Source organism: Lemur catta, chromosome 3 (genome assembly GCF_020740605.2).
Source record: "Lemur catta isolate mLemCat1 chromosome 3, mLemCat1.pri, whole genome shotgun sequence".
Classification (NCBI taxonomy): domain Eukaryota; kingdom Metazoa; phylum Chordata; class Mammalia; order Primates; family Lemuridae; genus Lemur; species Lemur catta.
In genome coordinates this window covers 108,800,885-108,820,354 of record NC_059130.1, presented here as the reverse complement: position 1 = coordinate 108,820,354, position 19,470 = coordinate 108,800,885, and the positions used below count along the sequence as shown (strand labels likewise).

Sequence of the window (19,470 nt, the reverse complement as noted above, 5' to 3'; positions counted from 1 at the left end):
GCTTCCTGGTTTATCAGTGATACTCTCCTTTTTCTTCACATTGATTCCTCATGGCCTCTCTTGAATCTCACTAGAGGTTGATTTTAATGGTAGGCTTAATAAATTATTATTTTCACTTTCCTACTAGTTATATACCTGTATATATATCATGGACCCAATCCATGTTCTGTAAACACTTATATTTCCAGAATCTTGTCTTTTGGCCATACCACTTTACTGCTACGGTCTTGTGGAGTCTGGAGGGCAGATAGACATTTCACAAACATATTTGGTGACCTACTGTAATTGGGTTACTTTTCTCCATAAAATTGAGTATGCTCTTCAAATACACTGATTACTTTATTCTCTAGGCTTACTAGACTTGGGCGTAATTATTTTACTTGGATCTTTTTCAAGAATTGAGTCCAGAAGAAAAATAAGTTGGCTGCCCAGCAAGCTGCATAAGTAAAACGGTACATACCAACAGTAGAAACACATGTCCTTATTAGACTTTTTTCCATTGTGGATTTCTTCAAATACTTAAGGAGTGGCTTTTTCCTCAAGTTCTTTCACTTTGCATCCTGGCATATGCATGCTGGCAATGGAAACTTTTAAAAAACTGAATCAACTTTTAATCAATGTTCTTTGAGGCTTTATGTCTTTAATTTGACATTCAATTGCTATCAAATTGGCTCAGCTCGTCAGCCTTCCAAGGTGCTTATCATCCCCAGTCTTTGAATCCCTTTCATAGCACTAGCCTTGTTTCCTTTATATTTTTTCTCTGCTGCCCTGAAGGACGATGTGCCCACTTTGAGTTGTGGGATTGTGTCATCAGAAGTAATTTATCCCTTGCCTTATCTCTTGTTGCCTTTTCTTTTTAGAGGTTTTGCATTTAGTGATTAAAATGGTGCAACTAGTCCATTTTAGGTATATCTGTCCATATCATTTATGCATTTGAGCTGTTTGGGGTCCATTTCCTGCCCAGCACAGAGAAGTGGCTAGAAATAATATTGCTCTGTTTTTAAATTATATTATTACTTTTTTCATCTTCAAAACACTTTTAAAAACCAAATAAGCAGCTCAGTACTAAAGTCAGTACTTTGCCTATCTTGTAGCAAGGACACTTGAACACTAGAGAGAATGAGTGTTATGTTTATGGCCAAAATAAGAATTCCTGTTTCAGAATAGAGAAATACTAACCGAGGCTTGAATCTTCTCAGATGTAATAAGAATTTTTTTCTCTTTTTCTAGGCTTAATGAGCTATTCCTTATAATTCATTGTGCTTCTGACTTTATTAAAAATGAGTTCTGTCTTTTTATTTTTAAATTACATATTTCTCTATTACAATGACCATTCTAGGAGTGTGAATATTGTTGGACTGCAGACTTGAATTGTCCCATCTTTTGTGCCATAATTATTTTTGTAAAGAACATTTGACTTTAAAATTTTTTTCTGTAGAGCTTCATAGTGTATTTAAAAATCAAGCTTACAGATTGGTAGATTAAGATATTGAGGGTTTATTCTCTCATAAACTACATCTGCCCATTTTTTTTAAAACTTGGTTTTATTAGAGAATTAAAGAAATATATAACTTGAATATGTAAGTAGGAATGGCTATAAAGAGGGAAAATAATATTTAGTGAGCACCTAACATAAGAAAGTCAGTCGAGTGTGGTAGATAAGCATATGGGCTTTGAAGTCATATGGACTTGGATTCAAATAATGTCTCTGACACTAGTTGTATTATCTTGAGCAAGTTATTTACCTATTTTAATCCTCAGTTTACTCATCTGTAAAATGAAAATAGTATTATCTACTTTATCAGATTGTTACAAGGGTAATTGAGATGTCACATAAAATACACAGTGCCTGATACAGAATAATTGCTCAAAAAGTTATTTGCTGTTACTACTATTGTTATTATATTTTTATCTTTATTGTCTTATTTGGTCCCAATAAAGGTATTTGCTTCAATTTCTCAGGTGAGGAAACCAAGGTTGCTGGAGGCTTAGTTACTTGATAGAGACCCATATCTGTCCAACTCCAAAGTCTGTCCTCTTTTTGTTCGTTGTATTGTGTCACTTCATCCTTTCTGAATGGTGCTTATGTGTAATAAATTATATGATCCTCTCAAACTCTCTACTGCATGTAGGGCAATTGTCATTATCTTCATTTCCCAGGTGGAGCAGTAGGTATCAGAAGTGTCATGCCCAAGTCCATTAACCTTTTTCCTTCTCAAAATGGGCATCTCTCCTCTATTAAATACAAAAATCAATATAGACATGAAAATTTAATGCAAAATGTGATCCTGGACCAGGATTGATCTATCTATTTATAACTATAAAGAACATTAGTGAGGTAATTACTGAAATTTGGATAAAGTCTATAGATCAGATAATATACTATATTGTTCATTTCCTGATTTTGATAATTCTGTGATTATATAAGAGAATGTCCTTTTGGAGGGAAATTTAGGGATGAAGGGGTGTTATGTCAGCGGTTTATTTTCAAATGGTTCAGGGAAAAAATTTATGTACATATATAGGGAGAGAATGATAACAGAAACTTGATAAAATGTTTTATCATTGGTGAATTTGGGTGAAAGGTATAAAGGAATTCTTTGTACTATTTTTGTGACTTTTCTGTAAGTCTGATATTTCAAAATGAAAAGTTAAAAAAGTCGCATGTTTGTTTCAAAAAATTAAAGCAACATGACAATGTATAAGGATAACGTAAAAGCCCTTAGTAGTCTTTCCCCAGGATGATTGATGTTATATATTTTATAAATGTAGTTACTTGTTTTTTCTATATAAACAAATGTGTGTATTTCTTAACAAAAATAGAATTCTGTTTTATATGTCCACTTCTTTACATAGAGATATACCTCTCATTCATTTTAGCAGCAACAGGTTTCCATGTAGAATTCACACTGGTCTCTGCAGTCTCCTAACTTCTTTCTGTGCTTTTTCAACAGTGCCCTGCAGCCTATTAGTTCCCTGTTCCTCATGTTTCTTTCCTTTAAAATGGCAATAACTGCCCTGCATGCTTCACAGTTGTGTGGATAAAATGAGATAATTAATGTGAAAGCATTTGGAAAAGTTACAAGTGTGATAGAAATGTAAAGTGTGATTAAATAGATTATTACTATCAATTATATAAAGCATAGTATTTGATTCACTTATTAAATGAATTTCTAATGTTTATGTAATGTTAACAATTTTTAGGGCTTGTGAGTTGTTTTCTTTCTCCTATTATGCCTCTTCACCCCTTGTCCCAAACCTCATAGACTCCACACTGTTTAAAGTGTTTTTGAAGCAGAAATTCTAAAACTCTAAACTCTCCACGTGCAATAGTTTATGATACCTGTCCTTGATATCTCTATATAAATCCTTTATAAAAATGCTATACCACAAAATTCTTAAAATCTTTTTTAGTGATTCCCATTCTAGGGAAATGTTTTTCTTTTAAATTGGGCATGTTTCAGACTGTTAGATTTGTCATTGCAGTGGCTGTGTATGTATATGTGTGTGAGTTTGTGTGTGTGCGTGCTTGTGTGTGAGTAACTCCAGAAAGGTTCCCTTTGCAGCCTGCAGGAGACCTAGAATAGAAAAGAGAAATGTGGAACAGCTCGAGTCTTCTCATTCTGCTCTCCTTTTTTGGATTTTACACAAGGATGGGCTTGCAGAACATAGCAGTGGTTCTCATCTATTTTATCTTGAGGCTCACGCACAATTTTCTGCATTCCAGCATTTCTCAAATTGTTTTGTCTCAGGTCCTCTTTACACTCTTAAAAATGATTGAGAACCTCAAAGAGCTTTGGGGGTTATGTTTATCAATATGTACTGTATTAGAAATTAAAACTGAGAAAAATCTAAAACATTTATTAGTTCATTTAGAAATAACAATAATGAACCCCTGAGAAGACTGGTGTGGTTTTACCTTTTTGCATATCTCTTTAATGTCTCACTTAATAGAAGACACTTTGAGAACCACTGCTATAGTCAGACCCAGTGGCAGGTAGGCCAAATGGAGTGATAGTCTGGCACCCAGAGCAAGGCTAATTAGATGAGTTTTATCCTCCTGAAGAACATTCAGAACAAATTGGGAGCAGGCACATCGTAAACCTTCAGACAGAAGCTGTATTTGTTACCTTTTTCAATGTTGCTTTGTTCAGACACCTTTCCCAGTCATCTGTGCATTCTCTCTCCCTCTGTCTTCATTCTAAGTGTGTACTTTGGTAAAAGCCCTACTGTCAGTCCTAAACATTCTTCTGCATTACAGATCATTCGTTCAATAAATATTTGCTAGGAAAAAAAATTAAATTAAATTAATTAATTAAAATTAATTTAAAAATTAATTCATGATGCAGTGTGGCAGGTGCTGTGCTGGGCACTGAGGAGATAAAGTGAGGAACACAATGGACTTTGTTCTTGTGGACTTTACATCTAAACAGCTAATCACACAAAATGCTTTTAAATTATGATTAAATGTTCTCATAGTACAGGATGCTACGCAAACATGTAATGGGGTCCTAGTCTTTACTTTGGGTCAGGGAGGCTTTTTTGAGGAAGCAGTGCTCACACTGTGCTGAAGGATGAGTAGCAATGGAAGAGCTTCATTTAGTTTTAATTATACTTAGATAGCAATCTTGTCTGTGACTCAGAAAGAAATGTAGAAAAATGGAAGAACTAACCCTGAACAGTTTGCATGTTCCTAGTTGAGGGGAGGATAGTCAACAATTTGGAGATAAGTACTGATTATCTGATTAGAGTTTTATCTTCTTTCTGAGACATCCTGGAATTCAGTTGAAGTTCTGTAACAATGAGTAAGTTTATACTGTAGAACAGTGCTTCTCAAATTTGAAGGCACACACAAATGGCCTAGGGATCTGGTTAAAATGTAGGCTTAGATTAAATCGGTCTGGGCCCTGAAATTCTACTTTTCTAAAAAGCTCATATATGATGCTGATGCTGCCAGTTCATAGACCAAAGCTTTGATTAGCAAGTCTGTAATTACAAATGGCCAGTGTGAGACTTCAGCAGGAGTACAAGCCAGATAAAGGGCTGGACAAATATTCTAGAAGTGATGCCCAGTAGTGAGAGGTAATGAATAACAGAGAAGACAAAGCAGTTTGGTGTAGGAAGTATCATGTCACATACTGAATGCTAAAGGGGATTCACAGTTACCATTACCAACAGGACAAAAAAGCTAGGATTGAGATAGATGGCTACTAGCACAGGCAGTGAAATATTCCACAGACTCATTTCTGTGGTGAAGACGAAGTGAACTAAATGCCCATTAGTCTGCCTAGGGAAAAGGTCAGTTACTAAGTATTGATGGCCACCCTGTGGTAATTATGTGAGTTACAGAAAATGATCTAGGTGACAAGCAGCTAAAGATAACCGGAGAGAAGGTGCACTTTACTTGGGAAAAGAAGAATGTTCAGTACTCCTTCTCATTAATCATAGGTAATTAATCCATAGATGGAGAGTATTGCTAAATGAATTCAGATAAAAAATGGTTGTAGATGTCAAGAGTAGGACTAGAATAGGAGGACAAAATCTTGTAGTTAATATCCACTTTGAAACAATTACCACCACTAAGCCTAGTAATTGCATATGCCTTTTCTTTATCTCACTAGCATCCAGAATGGAAGCTTACAAAACCCTCGAAAGATAGTATTGTCTCCCCTTGTTTCAGTATATTATTTTGGAAAATATTTTTTTATTGCAATTATACTTTAAAATTTTGCTCAAAGAATCAAAGTAACATCAAACTAACCATAAGTCATATAATGAACTGTGTGTATAAAAGTATTTTATATTTAATTGTATTTTCATAATTTAAAAGTAATATTTTAGAATGCTGTTGTGGCTTAAATCCCTGTCTAATTTTATTCCCTTTAGAAATATCATCTCTTTGGATTTGGCAAAATATTATGACCTTCAGAATATGGAAAGAGAGGAATTCATTAGGTTTCTATACTTATGAGCAGTCATTTTAGATTACTTGTCTTATAACTTTTCTACATGTACCTAGAGAAGGACATGTAAATCATGATTTACTGATATAGAGGGCTAAGTACTGAATCAGGCAGCTGTCTTAAACTTTATAAAACTCTGTGAGACTAAAATGACTCCATAGAATTCAAGATTAGTCCTAGAGCAAATCAGCTTTGTTAATTAGGTTGTCTCTTGATGAGGCAGACCAGCCTGAGAGGGGAGCCTGAGGAAAGTTGAGGGTATGGCATATGTTTGTGAAAAGATCAAGTTTCCTTAGGTATCTGTACTTCTAAACTGTGACTCAGTAAGAATTTGGTATCAAGGAACATCAAAGGTATGAAAGCAGTTGCTTGAAAAGAAATGAAATGTATAAAAAGAAACCTTCCCTTAGAGTTACAGAATTGAAAAAGAATAGTCACTAGCAAAGGTGATCATTTTTGTACTATACATTTTTGTACAAATAATTGAGTTATTTAAAACTACATATTCAACAGGCTGCTGTTCTCTGGATAATGCTATCTAAATAGTGAAATGTTGCCAGCCACTCTGGGATCCTACTCCCTGGGGGCATTTTGGGCAGAGAGCAGTTGGTACTACTGTTCACTCACCTGGGGAATGGTAATGACGAGACCTGATGAAGTACTCATCATGTCTCATTCAGCTACATTCCAGAGACAGCCCCATGGGAAAAAGGATTAATCAGGATAATAAATACATTGCCATCCCCTTTTTTGTTTGTTTTTTAAGAGTGGAGGTCTCGGCTGGGCACGGTGGCTCACGCCTGCAATCCTAGCCCTCTGGGAGGCCGAGGCAGGAGGATCACTCGAGGTCAGGAGTTCGAGACCAGCCTGAGCAAAAGCGAGACCTCATCTCTACCAAAAAAATAGAAAGAAATTATTTGGACGACTAAAAATATATAGAAAAAATTAGCCGGGCGTGGTGGTACATGCCTGTAGTCCCAGCTACTTGGGAGGCTGAGGCAGAAGGATCACTTGAGCCCAGGGGTTTGAGGTTGCTGTGAGGTAGGCTGATGCCACAGCACTCCAGCCCGGGCAACAGAATGAGAATCTGTCTCAAACAAAAAAAAAAAAAAAAAAAAAAAGAGTGGAGGTCTCTTTATGTTGCCCAGGTTGGACTTGAACTCCTGGGCTCAAGTGATCTTTCTGTCTCAGCCTCCCAAATAGCTGGGACTACAGATATGCATCACTACACCAGCTGTGCCGTTTTTTAAATTACTTAAGACTGTGGCCAAGAAGCTGCTATTCCTTTTTTAAAACCTAGAAACAGTTCTGGACACAAGGAAAAAATCTTTTAGTCTTAAAGTCAAGCACCTTGGAAAATCTTGTTTCCAACTGGATTTGTGCTCCTGAATACCTGCATGACTCGGTTATTCTTTCCAATAAAATGTGCATTGCTCTCCACTGGGTCAGTTTTGGATTTAACGAGTAAGAATGAGACTGAGGGCCCTGTTTTTATCTGGCCCAACAGGACTCTAATAAAATGAAACGAAAAAGTGGGACTTAGGATTCAAGACATTCTTTTGTGGTTTGCTTTGAGTTCCTTGATTTTATAGCAAACCTCTTAATAGAATCTTATTATCAAACTCAAAGAAGTTGTAAGAATTAACTTTAGAAATTGACTCCTAGATTGCAAATTATGTGTCATTATGAATACTGTATCATTGAGGGTCAAATGTGTCGGTTCTTGACATCTCTTACTTATGCAGTTTAAAAGGGCACAGAGGCCGGGCGCAGTGGCTCATGCCTGTAATCCTAGCACTCTGGGAGGCCGAGGCGGGTGGATTGTTCGAGACCAGCCTGAGCAAGAGTGAGACCCTCCCTCTACTAAAAATAGAAAGAAATTATATGGACAGCTAAATATATATATATAGAAAAAATTAACTGGGCATGGTGGCATATGCCTGTAGTCCCAGCTACTCAGGAGGCTGAGGCAGGAGGATCACTTGAGCCCAGGAGTTTGAGGTTGCTGTGAGCTAGGCTGACACCATGGCACTCTAGCCCGGGCAACAGAGTGAGACTCTGTCTCAAAAAAATAAAAAAATAAAAGGGTACAGAAAGAATCCTCAGTGCTGGATCCTGCTTTTGTTTATTTTCCTCCAAGTGTGTCTTTTTGTATCTTACTGAAATATATTTCAAAATTATAATAGTTATTCAAAATCTTGATTTTGTTGTTGGTGTTTATTCAAATGGCTAATTTGATCACATCAATATTGGAATGTTTGTATTGCAAAACAACATGCAAGGCTGTAGCCGAAGTCAAAGTGAATTTTAGGTTATTGCCAATCTGTACATCTTAGAAAAACCTTTGTTAATACCAAAATTTGACCTGCTGCAGAATCGGCAGCATTAGAGACATAGAAATAGAGGCTTATTAATAGGTAGAATCTAAAGGCTTCTATTATCCATTATTCAACTAGTGAACTGGAAAATGGACTTTTAGGTTATATGCAAAATAACTTTTTATCCATATCCTTACCTTGTTTTGAGCTACTGCAGTGGTTACATATGTGTCCTCACTGGCTGTTTAATGTCAGTCCAGAGGGAGCTGGGAACATACATTTACATCTCAGCTAGAGCAAGGCTTGAATGCATAAATGTTTTTTCTTTGATGTACATTTTTGTGCCTGCACAGCCTTTGGTAATGATTAGCATCTGCTCCCTAAGTTAGTTTCTATCTATTTAGGGAAGTCATTTGGTTTTTGTTTGGTTAATGCAGATGAATACTATATAGAGAGGCAAGACAAGAAAGGGGAAAAAGGATAGAATTCTTCAAGCATGTAGGGTTGTGCATCAAGAATTTCAACGACTCTTCAAACAGATGTAGAGGGGTGGGAAAACAGCAAATTTGAAGCCTTTCAACTGTGACATTTTCTTCTAATGAAGAACAGCTTGAAAGCTGTAATTTGGAGAGTGTTGCAGTATTTTGAAGTCAGACACTTAGCACATTTTTAAAATAGTGGTGAGATTTAAATGTTTTTTTCAATCTTAAATGGAATTAAGCACTTTCGGCCATCATCTTATCATGATAGTTGTGGATGTCAGAATGAACACCAGAGCTTTTAAAATTCAGATGGGTGACAGCAGCATCTTTTTTTGATGCTTTATCTCTGTTGTTTTCATGGCATATGAAGGGTTTTTTTTTTTTGTCTTTTTAAAACAGAAACAGTGTATTTTCTATTTCTAGTTCTTCATAAATGATCTTGAATTAATTCTTTATTTTTATGTTTTGCAGTACATTTTTATACCTGAAATTCCTGGTAGTATGGGCACTTGTCCTCCTAGCAGATTTTGTCCTGGAGTTCAGATTTGAATACCTGTGGCCATTCTGGCTTTTCATCAGAAGCGTCTATGATTCCTTCAGATACCAGGGACTGGTATGTTTACTAATACGTGCTTTCCGTGTGTGAGGGATTTAATTGCCCTTCTGAGAAAGTCTTCAATAGGTGGGATAATGAACTATTTAAAGTAGATGTTATTAGCAATATTTAGGTGACTATATCGGGATGAACTAATAGGATCTATGGACTGAAACTGAACTCTAAGCCTGTTTTGTCTAAACCCATTGATCAAATTATTGTATTTTCTCCTCTTATTCCAGGGAAAAGAAGAGGGGTGAAAGGAGGACCTCAGTAAAAGACAGAGTAGGGGAGGAAGTTAGGATTGCCCAGTCCTGCTCTGAAGTGTTTCCTTTTTTGGTCTCAGGGGCCCTTTATATTCTTAAAAACTATTGAGGACTCCAAAGAGCTTTTGTTAATATGAAATCTATTCATATTTACTATATTAGAAATTAAAACTGAGAAAAATTTTAAATACATTCTTATTAATACGCTTATACGTAACAATGATAAGCCCATTTACGCCAATACAAATTACATTTTTAAATGAAAAATAGCTATGTTTTCCAAAACAAAAAAGATAGGGAAGAGTAGCTTCATTTCTACTAATCTCTTTAATGTCTGGCTCAACAGAAGACAGCTAGATTCTCCTGTCTGCTTCTGAATTCAGTCTGCTGCAATATCACATGTCATGTAACTTACAGAAAATTCCACCATACTCATGAGTGAATGAGTGTGAAAAAGGCAGATAACATCTTAGTATTATTATTAGAAAAAAAAAAAAAAAAAGACCTGCTGAAAGTAACTCAGAGACACCCCCAGGAATCCCCAGACCACATTTTGAGAACTACTAGGATAGAGCAAGGCCATAGGCCTGGGCTTGTTCCCTTGGTTTATGTGTTATTTATATTGTGTTTCATGGCTGTGTCTTAAAACTATAATTCTTCCACCCAGGCTTGGTGCTTTGGTCAGAGCAAATATACTTCAAAAAGATGGTTTCAAACTCACATCCCAATAGTAAGAAGTAGTGGTGTCCAGAGGAAGGCTGCACTATTAAAATTATTAGCACCAACATATTTCTTACTAATATTATGGTTCATCTGTGCTCCAACAGTACTATCCTTTAAGAATGAGACTCTTTAGGAATGGTTTGTGAGGGGAGGGGAGACTTTTCTTTGTTAAAATTCTAGTTCATTTAGGTGACTCACCTGTGGAATCCAAATTAATTCACTGCAGTCCAAACTCTGGTTCAGTTCTTCATGATTTGGGGACCATCAATAGTATTACTTTTTAATGTTAAATTAACCACTACTTTTTATATGGTTGATTTTTAAATGTTTACAATTTCCTGTTGTTAACTTGCTCTATAGTTGTCAAGTGATCACTTAGCGTGATTTTGTCCAACATGCTTTTAACAACCTGTGTTTGAAAACAACAAGTTCTAAGATGTGTTTTTTATTTTGTTTTGTTTTTCCCTTTAGGCCTTCTCCGTATTTTTTGTTTGTGTAGCATTCACGTCAAATATAATATGTCTGCTGTTCATCCCCATACAATGGCTTTTCTTTGCTGCTAGCACATATGTATGGGTTCAGTACGTATGGCACACAGGTAAGTCTGAATGATTTCTTGAATAGATAGAAATCTTAGATTCAAATTTTTTTTTGAGACAGAGTCTTGCTCTTTTGCCCGGGCTAGAGTGCCATGGCGTCAGCCTAGCTCACAGCAACCTCAAACTCCTAGGTGTAAGCAAACCTCTTGCCTCAGCCTCCCTAGTAGCTGGGACTACAGGCATGCGCCACTATCCCTGGCTAATTTTTTCTATGTATTTTTAGTTGTCCAGATAATTTCTTTCTATTTTTTAGTAGAGATGGGGTCTCACTCTTGCTCAGGCTGGTCTCGAACTCCTGAGCTCAAACAATCCTCCAGCCTTGGCCTCCCAGAGTGCTAGGATTACAGGCGTAAGCCACCGTGCCCAGCCTTGATTCAAATTTTTAAAATGTGATTTTTTTGAACAAATTATTAATATTTAGAGTTGAGTTTAATATGGATATTTTAAGGTTGCCTTTTCCTAATAGATTGTAATATACCTTTAAAAATATATTTTATCTTTTTTTCATTACTTGAATCCAAAGTTCAACCCTTTGTGATTTGATATCTCAATTATAGGCATTTCAATTACCACTCTCACCATGAAGATAGCCATTTTTTAAAAAAAAAGTTGAATTGATTTCTATGTGGGTATACTTGAAGACACCCATGTGCCAAATAAGAAATATGTTCAAGGAGTTTCAGCATCAAAAGGAATGTCAGAGGTCATTTACGTGAACCCTTAATTTGACACAAGAATCCCCCACAGCATCCCTGGCACGTGGTGGTTTTACCTCAGATTGAAAAACTGTAGTGACAAGGAACTTACCTACCATTCCTGGCACCCTGTTCCACTTGGGGGCAGCTGTCAAAGAAAGTTCTTCCTGGCTGGGTGTGGTGGCTCATGCCTGTAATCCTAGCACTCTGGGAGGCCGAGGCGGGAGGATCGCTCAAGATCAGGAGTTTGAGACCAGCCTGAGCAAGAGCAAGACCCCCTCTCTACTAAAAATAGAAAGAAATTAGCCAGACAGCTAAAAATATATATAGAAAAAAAATTAGCTGGGCATGGGGGCACATGCCTGTAGTTTCAGCTATTCGGGAGGCTGAGGCAGGATTGCTTGAGCCCAGGAGTGTGAGGTTGCTGTGAGCAAGGGTGACGCTACGGCACTCTAGCCCAGGCAAAAGAGTAAGACTCTGTCTCAAAAAAAAAAAAAGTTCTTCCTCATACTAAGCAAAAATTTTCCTTCTTATACTTTTGACCCAGTATATCTTAACTGTTTTGGGGCTTGCTGATTTCTTAGAGGTTCTAAAGAGGCTTTCCCCAGAAAAATATATAGGAATATACAAACTTTTCCTTAAAATTCCAAGGGGCCTACAGACCATCCTCTCAAGCCCAAACATGAACCTCTACATTAGAGCCACAATGCAGTGTGATCTTCCACGTTAACATTTCTTTAGAGATTTGAAGACACTGTCATATGCTCTTAAGTCTTCTTTTCTGTAGACAAAAACATCTCTGGTTTCATCAGCTTTATGGCATTTTAAGCACTTTCACCATTCTGGTCTCCCTAGTTCTTAGTGGTTCTATGTGCTGTTATTTCATGTGTATTCTGACTAGAGTAGAGCTCCCTTCTTTTTAGAGCTATACTTCTGCTACTTCAAACTAAGATGTGATGAGATATTTTGACAGCTCCAGCTCACAGTGAAAGCCTGAATGTGGTATGCACTGGGATTTGAGGATTGGCTCCCAGAGTCACACTTGTTTGCAAAGCTGCGTGAAACTTAATTCTTGGGCCCAGCTGCAACCTGTAGGATTTTGACCACCGAGGGAGCACCAGATAATAAAAGTAATGAAGGCCGGGCGCGGTGGCTCACGCCTGTAATCCTAGCACTCTGGGAGGCCGAGGTGGGCGGATTGTTTGAGCTCAGGAGTTCGAGACCAGCCTGAGCAAGAGCGAGACCCCGTCTCTACTAAAAATAGAAACAAATTATCTGGCCAACTAAAATATATATAGAAAAAATTAGCCGGGCATGGTGGCACATCCCTGTAGTCCCAGCTACTCGGGAGGCTGAGGCAGTAGGATCACTTGAGCCCACGAGTTTGAGGTTGCTGTGAGCTGGGCTGACGCCACGGCACTCACTCTAGCCCAGGCAACAGAGTGAGACTCTGTCTCAAAAAAAAATAAAAAAATAAAAAAAAAATAAAAGTAATGAAAAAAAGATAAAATATATTTTTAAAGGTATATTACAATCTATTAGGAAAAGGCAACCTTAAAACATCCATATTAAACTCAACTCTAAATATTAATAATTTGTTCAAAGAAATCACATTTAAAAAATTTGAATCAAGGCTGGGCATGGTGGCTCACACCTGTAATCCTAGCATTCTGGAAGGCCGAGGCTGGCAGATTGTTTGAGCTCAGGAGTTCGAGACCAGCCTGAGCAAGAGTGAGACCCCATCTCTACTAAAAATAGAAAGAAATTATCTGGACAACTAAAAATACATAGAAAAAATTAGCCAGGGATGGTGGCGCATGCCTGTAGTCCCAGCTACTAGGGAGGCTGAGGCAAGAGGTTTGCTTACGCCTAGGAGTTTGAGGTTGCTGTGAGCTAGGCTGACGCCACGGCACTCACTCTAGCCCGGGCAACAAAGCGAGACTCTGTCTCAAAAAAAAAAAAAAAAAGCTTTCTGGAGCAACATTCAACATTCATCCTCTTCTCAAAGCTGATAAGAGGATGATGTTGGCTGTGTAGAAGATACAATTGAACTCTGTTTTTAAAAGTAACCACTGTGAGCAAGGTTGTTCTCTGTATTTAACACTCTTTCATATCTAACTGGATTTATAAGCTACCATGAAAATTTTTAGTCTGCTTCCCTCTAATTAAAGTAATTTTTCTTCACACTAGTTTTTACTTGTATTTCCGTGTCCTGGGCCTCAGTTTTGAGTGAGTTGCCATTTGTACTTGTTACTCTCTCTAGATCTCAGTTTATTCTCTGTCACATAAAGGTAGAGTAATCTAGATAATGTCTAAGGGAGCCTTCCAGCTCAAATATGCTGTGACTCTGATGAGCTATGGCAATTTCCTAAATTTCTTCAATAATGTCTTAGTAGTGTAGAAGAAACTAACCATGTAACTATTAATAGAACCTTTTGGGAACCAGTTCAGTGGGTGATCCACAGGACAACAGTGTAACTAGTGTCGTAAAATGATACTGGCCTCTCTTTAGCCCTAGGCTCAGAAATGCCTGTTGGAATAGCTAAGTTGTGAAATATGTTTTAATTTGGAATGATTAGTGCTTAAACAAACAAAACAAAAAACTATGTGCTCTTACTGGGCCCAAGAAATATGAGTGCCATTTATATCTAACTTGGGGCTAATTTTTCTTCCAGTTATTAAAATTTAAAATTTCTTTCTTAACAATATTAGGGGCCAGGCACAGTGGCTCACGCCTGTAATCCTAGCACTCTGGGAGGCCGAGGCAGGAGTTCAAGGTCAGGAGTTCGAGACCAGCCTGAGCAAGAGCGAGACCCCATCTCTACTAAAAATAGAAAGAAATGATTTGGACAGCTAAAAATATATATAGAAAAAATTAGCCAGGCATGGTGGTGCATGCCTGTAGTCCCAGCTACTAGGGAGGCTGAGGCAAGAGGATTGGTTAAGTCCAGGAGTTTGAGGTTGCTGTGAGCTAGGCTGACACCATGGCACTCTAGCCCAGGCAAAAGAGCGAGACTCTGTCTCAAAAAAAAAACAAAAAACAAACTATTAGGAATGGTTGATGAAATTATGTGTGGCCACAAAAGAATGCTAATATTATATCCTAAACTTTTTGTCCTTGCTATTAAGAGGGGGAAAATACTGGATACAAAACTATATGTACAACATGATCATTATACTTGTTCAAAAATGATTTCAAGGCTGGGCATGGTGGCTCACACTTGTAATCCTAGCACTCTGGGAGGCCGAGGTGAGAAGATTGCTTGAAGCCAGGAATGTGAGACCATCCTGAGCAAGAGTGAGACCCTGTCTCTACAAAAAATAGAAAAACTATCTAGGCGTAGTGGCATGTGCCTGTAGTCCCAGCTACTCAGAAGGCTGAGGCAGGAGAATTGTTTGAACCTGGGAGTTTGAGGTTGTAGTGAGCTGTGATGTGACAGCACTGCATTCTGGCCCAGGCAACACAGCAAGACTCTGTCTCAGAAAAAAAAAAAACACCTTTAAATGTGGTTTTATTTATTCGATAGATGTAGAATATAGATATTTTATCTAATTTTGTCAATTTTTTTCTGTAATGTGCTTGATTTGTAGGAGCTCTTTGTATATCAGGGCTATGAATCCCTTGTTTTACATATATTATAAATATTTTCTGCCAGGATGTTTGTCTTTTATTTTTGTCAGTGATTCTATGGAATTGTTTGTCATATAAAAGCTTTCAATTAGAGCGATTTGCTTATTAATTTTGATCAGTGGAAAGTCTTAATGACAGTTACTGTAGTTGAATCAGTCTCCCAAACAACCCATCTGTTATGTTAGTTAATGTATCGTTGATGCTTGTCTCTCTGCTGCTTTCTCACAGAGAGGGGAGTGTGTTTGCCTACAGTGTCCCTCTGGATACTCTTTGTTTATATTGAAGCAGCCATTAGATTTAAAGATCTCAAAAATTTTCATGTGGACCTTTGTCGTCCATTTGCTGCTCACTGGTAAGTATTATATGTATTCTTTTACTTTCTTTATTTTTATTTTCTTTATTTTCTTTTATTTTTATTTTCTTTATTTTCTTTAGATAGATTTAAGGGGTGTAAGTGGTTTTTTGTTACATGGAATTGCATAGCAGAGAAGTCTGGGCTTTTAATAGTACTATATATATTCTTAATCTATAATCCATTTCAATGTAGAATATTAAGTTTAACTGTAAATTTATTCTTAGGGATTTTATATGAACCTAGAAAACAGTACAGCCTGGTAGTAAAGAGCATGAGCCCTCTTTTCTGGCCGAAGAGTGAATCCCAACTCTGTCCCCTAATAGCTGTGTTGCCTTGGGCATGTCACTGTCTCTAAGCCTTGGTTTTCTTAGCTGTCTCATGAAGTCATGGGAAAGAGGAAATGAGGGTGATATGTGTAAAGCGCATTGGTGTTTGGTGAATGTTAGGTGTTTTTATTATAATCAGATAATGATTCCAAAAAGTCTTGATGAAATATATGGCTATTTCATGAAGCTTAAAAGAACTTAGAATTGCCTTAGCCTATTTATAAAAGTAAGAGAGTATTATTAATAATTTTAAGGGAATATTATTTCTCCTTATGAAATATAAATGAATATTAAGATATTATTCATTTAACCTTAGCCATGAAATGTTTTTGCAAATGAGCTTGATTCTTGTTTATATCTATTGTGGAACTTAACCACCTAATATTAGCAAAAACACACCAATTTTTGCTAATATTTATGACAAAAAACAAAATAAATAATAATCAACTAAAAAATACCATTTCCAGTATTTTAATCTTTTCACAAACAAGTAAATTAAATAAACTTGGTCAATAAAACTTGTCACTTTAAGTTTCTGGTGAGACTACATTTAAACTAATTATAAATTGATACATTTTAGTGTTAGTGAAGCTTAATATGGACTTGACAGTGTTTGTAGAAACTTTGAAATGATATTAGGCAGCCTGATGAGGTGAATGAAAATCTTTTAACTTTCTATCCCAGAAATTAGAGTTCTAAGTACAACTGATTTAATTTGGTGGTAAAAACCAAATGTTGGCACTGATAATATCAGATACTTATTTAAATGATTCTTGAATTTATGTATGTTGTTTATAGACTAATTTTCGGGGGATATTTGGTGACAGGCAATACCCTTCAGACAGCAAGAAGATTAAGTTAAAGTAGTCACCTGAATTTGACCCTGCCTTCTAGTATTGAAAACCAAATGACATCCTTTTGATTTTTAATGCATAAGGCAGATCAATGTTTCTTCAAAGACATTAGCCACTGTGTCTGACAGTCACTGTGGTGACTCCTTTAATTAGTTTGAAAAATGCCAAAGTCTGATGAGAAGTGTCCTCTTATGTTCTAGCAGTCCTGTTGTGCGCTGCAGGTTTGTTCTATGTGCCAACTGCCTCTGATTTCCACATTCTATTTATTTATGTGTTTTCTGAATGCTATTTACAGCTACCACCATCAGCTAGAATTTATTTTTTAATTCTAAGTCATATGTGTCTTCATGTGCTTGATGCATGTGTTGTTTTAAATTTGCAATTACTGGCTGGATTGCCTTCTTTCTAGTATTGGATACCCTGTGGTAACTTTGGGCTTTGGCTTCAAAAGTTATGTAAGCTACAAAATGCGGTTAAGGAAGCAAAAAGAAGTGCAAAAAGAGAACGAATTTTATATGCAGCTTCTTCAACAAGCCCTCCCTCCAGAGCAACAGATGCTACAGAAGCAAGAAAAAGAGGCCGAGGAAGGTAGGTCTTTACACTAAAATTGTTGGCTCAATAGGCTAGTTGTTATTTTGTCTCTCAGTAGAATTTTCGTTTCTAGAAAAATAGCTAGAATTTTCGATTTTTCTGTTTTTTGGTGTTTTTACTCAAGGCCATTGTTTTGTTTGGCCATGAAATACAGAATGTGGATGAACTTTTTTATCTACTCTCTAAAGACTGTATGCTTTTAAATATATTTACTTTATAAAAGTAAAAATATTTTAAATACTTAATAAAATATTTATTGTAAAAATATTTTATATCTTATTTTATATTTTAATATTATAATTGTTATAATATTTATTCTCAGCAATAAAATAGTATGTAACTATGTGAATTTGTAACTGAAGCAAGCCAAGAATCAAAGTATAAGCAAGAAAGAGATGTGGACATGTACAATTGAGTTTTATAAGTTAAAATTCTTCTGAATAGAGCAAAGATGGATATCTTAATCTAAATGGTTTATATAATGTAATGTGGATTTTAAATTGAACTATTTCTAATACGACGTTTGTCATGGGCATTTAACCAATAGAAATAGATAAATTGACAGCAATACCAGTTTTCTTTGGTTTGGGAGTTAAAGGTTTGAGGTCATGTTTTTAGTTAATGTATGTCAAATATTTTTCCCTGATGTAGTTCAAAAATATCTCTTCCAGTAGACTTTAACAAATTGGAATGTATAGACCTGATACAGACAATTGTTTATGAGTAGTCTGATAAACGAAAGAGACTTCCTTATTACCTCAGCACTAGAGTCAAGAAAAAGGATATCCTAAAATCATTCCTCTACTTTTGTTTCACTCAACGTTTTTCTTTTCAGTAAAATTAGCAGTTTGCTTAATCCATCTTTTAAAATATAGCTTCTTAGTATCTGCATTTGTCTTCTCACCCCAGTGATAGATAACTTTGATTTGACTGACACATAAAGTATGACTTAATTATAAAATCCTGATCTTATTTTTAGGGCCAAACTTTCAATGGCTTGATGTTCATAAATGATGGTGATTTTCCAAAGATGCAGCCTCTTAAATGTATTTGGATTTGCTTCTTAAAGTTAGCATGATGTGCTGTAGTTATTGCTTCTAAATGAGTTTGCAACTTCTAAGTGGAGATAGTAATTTGTTGAATTAATTTGTTTTGTTTTTGAAAAACTAAATATTCCGGTGTGATTTGTTTGTTTGTTTGTTGGTTTGTTTTTGGTATTGTAGCAGCCAAAGGATTACCCGATATGGATTCCTCGATCCTTATACACCACAATGGAGGTATCCCAGCCAACAAAAAACTCTCCACAACTTTGCCAGAGATAGAATACCGAGAAAAAGGGAAAGAAAAGGACAAGGATGCCAAAAAACACAACCTTGGAATAAATAACAACAATATTCTACAACCTGTAGACTCTAAAATACAAGAAATTGAGTATATGGAAAACCATATCAATAGTAAAAGATTAAATAATGATCTTGTGGGAAGTACAGAAAATCTCTTGAAAGAGGACTCATGCACTGCTTCCTCAAAAAATTACAAAAATGCCAGTGGAGTTGTGAACTCCTCACCTCGAAGTCACAGCGCCACAAATGGGAGCATTCCTTCCTCATCTAGTAAAAATGAGAAGAAGCAGAAATGCACTAGCAAGAGCCCAAGTACACACAAGGACTTAATGGAAAACTGTATTCCTAATAACCAGCTAAGCAAACCAGATGCTCTGGTAAGGTAAGTAGCGTGCGTGCTGTGTTCTTACCAACATTTTCCAATAAATTTGCCATACTCTTGAAAAACAAACAGGAGTAGGAGTTGTTTGTGATCAGATATTGTGACCAGTGACATTTTGGTGATTGTTTTATGTGGGTTTGTTGGACACCTTGTGTTAATTGTCTTGAAGCGTTGACTTGAGCTCTTTCTAGTGTCCTGAATAAGGTGTGACAGTGATTACTTTCCACATGTGACAAATTTATGTGTGGCTTGATTCTTTAGTAGTATTGAAAGGTACTTCTTAGTCCTTGTTCTTTTCTGTTTATATATCCAAAGTTCTTTTGGCATAAACACAAAAAGAGTTTGTG

The 19,470-nt window shown here is 36.4% G+C and overlaps 1 protein-coding gene across 1 annotated transcript in view; it reads left to right on the top strand.

The window, feature by feature from the left end:
- MACO1 (macoilin 1) overlaps nucleotides 1-19,470 on the top strand; it is a 58,084-nt gene that overhangs the window by 5,323 nt on the left and 33,291 nt on the right. Inside the window, exons 2-6 of the mRNA XM_045545944.1 lie at nucleotides 9,235-9,376; nucleotides 10,819-10,945; nucleotides 15,501-15,624; nucleotides 17,217-17,395; nucleotides 18,622-19,123. Coding sequence (XP_045401900.1) covers nucleotides 9,235-9,376; nucleotides 10,819-10,945; nucleotides 15,501-15,624; nucleotides 17,217-17,395; nucleotides 18,622-19,123 — 1,074 coding nt within the window. The remainder of the gene's footprint in view (nucleotides 1-9,234; nucleotides 9,377-10,818; nucleotides 10,946-15,500; nucleotides 15,625-17,216; nucleotides 17,396-18,621; nucleotides 19,124-19,470) is intronic.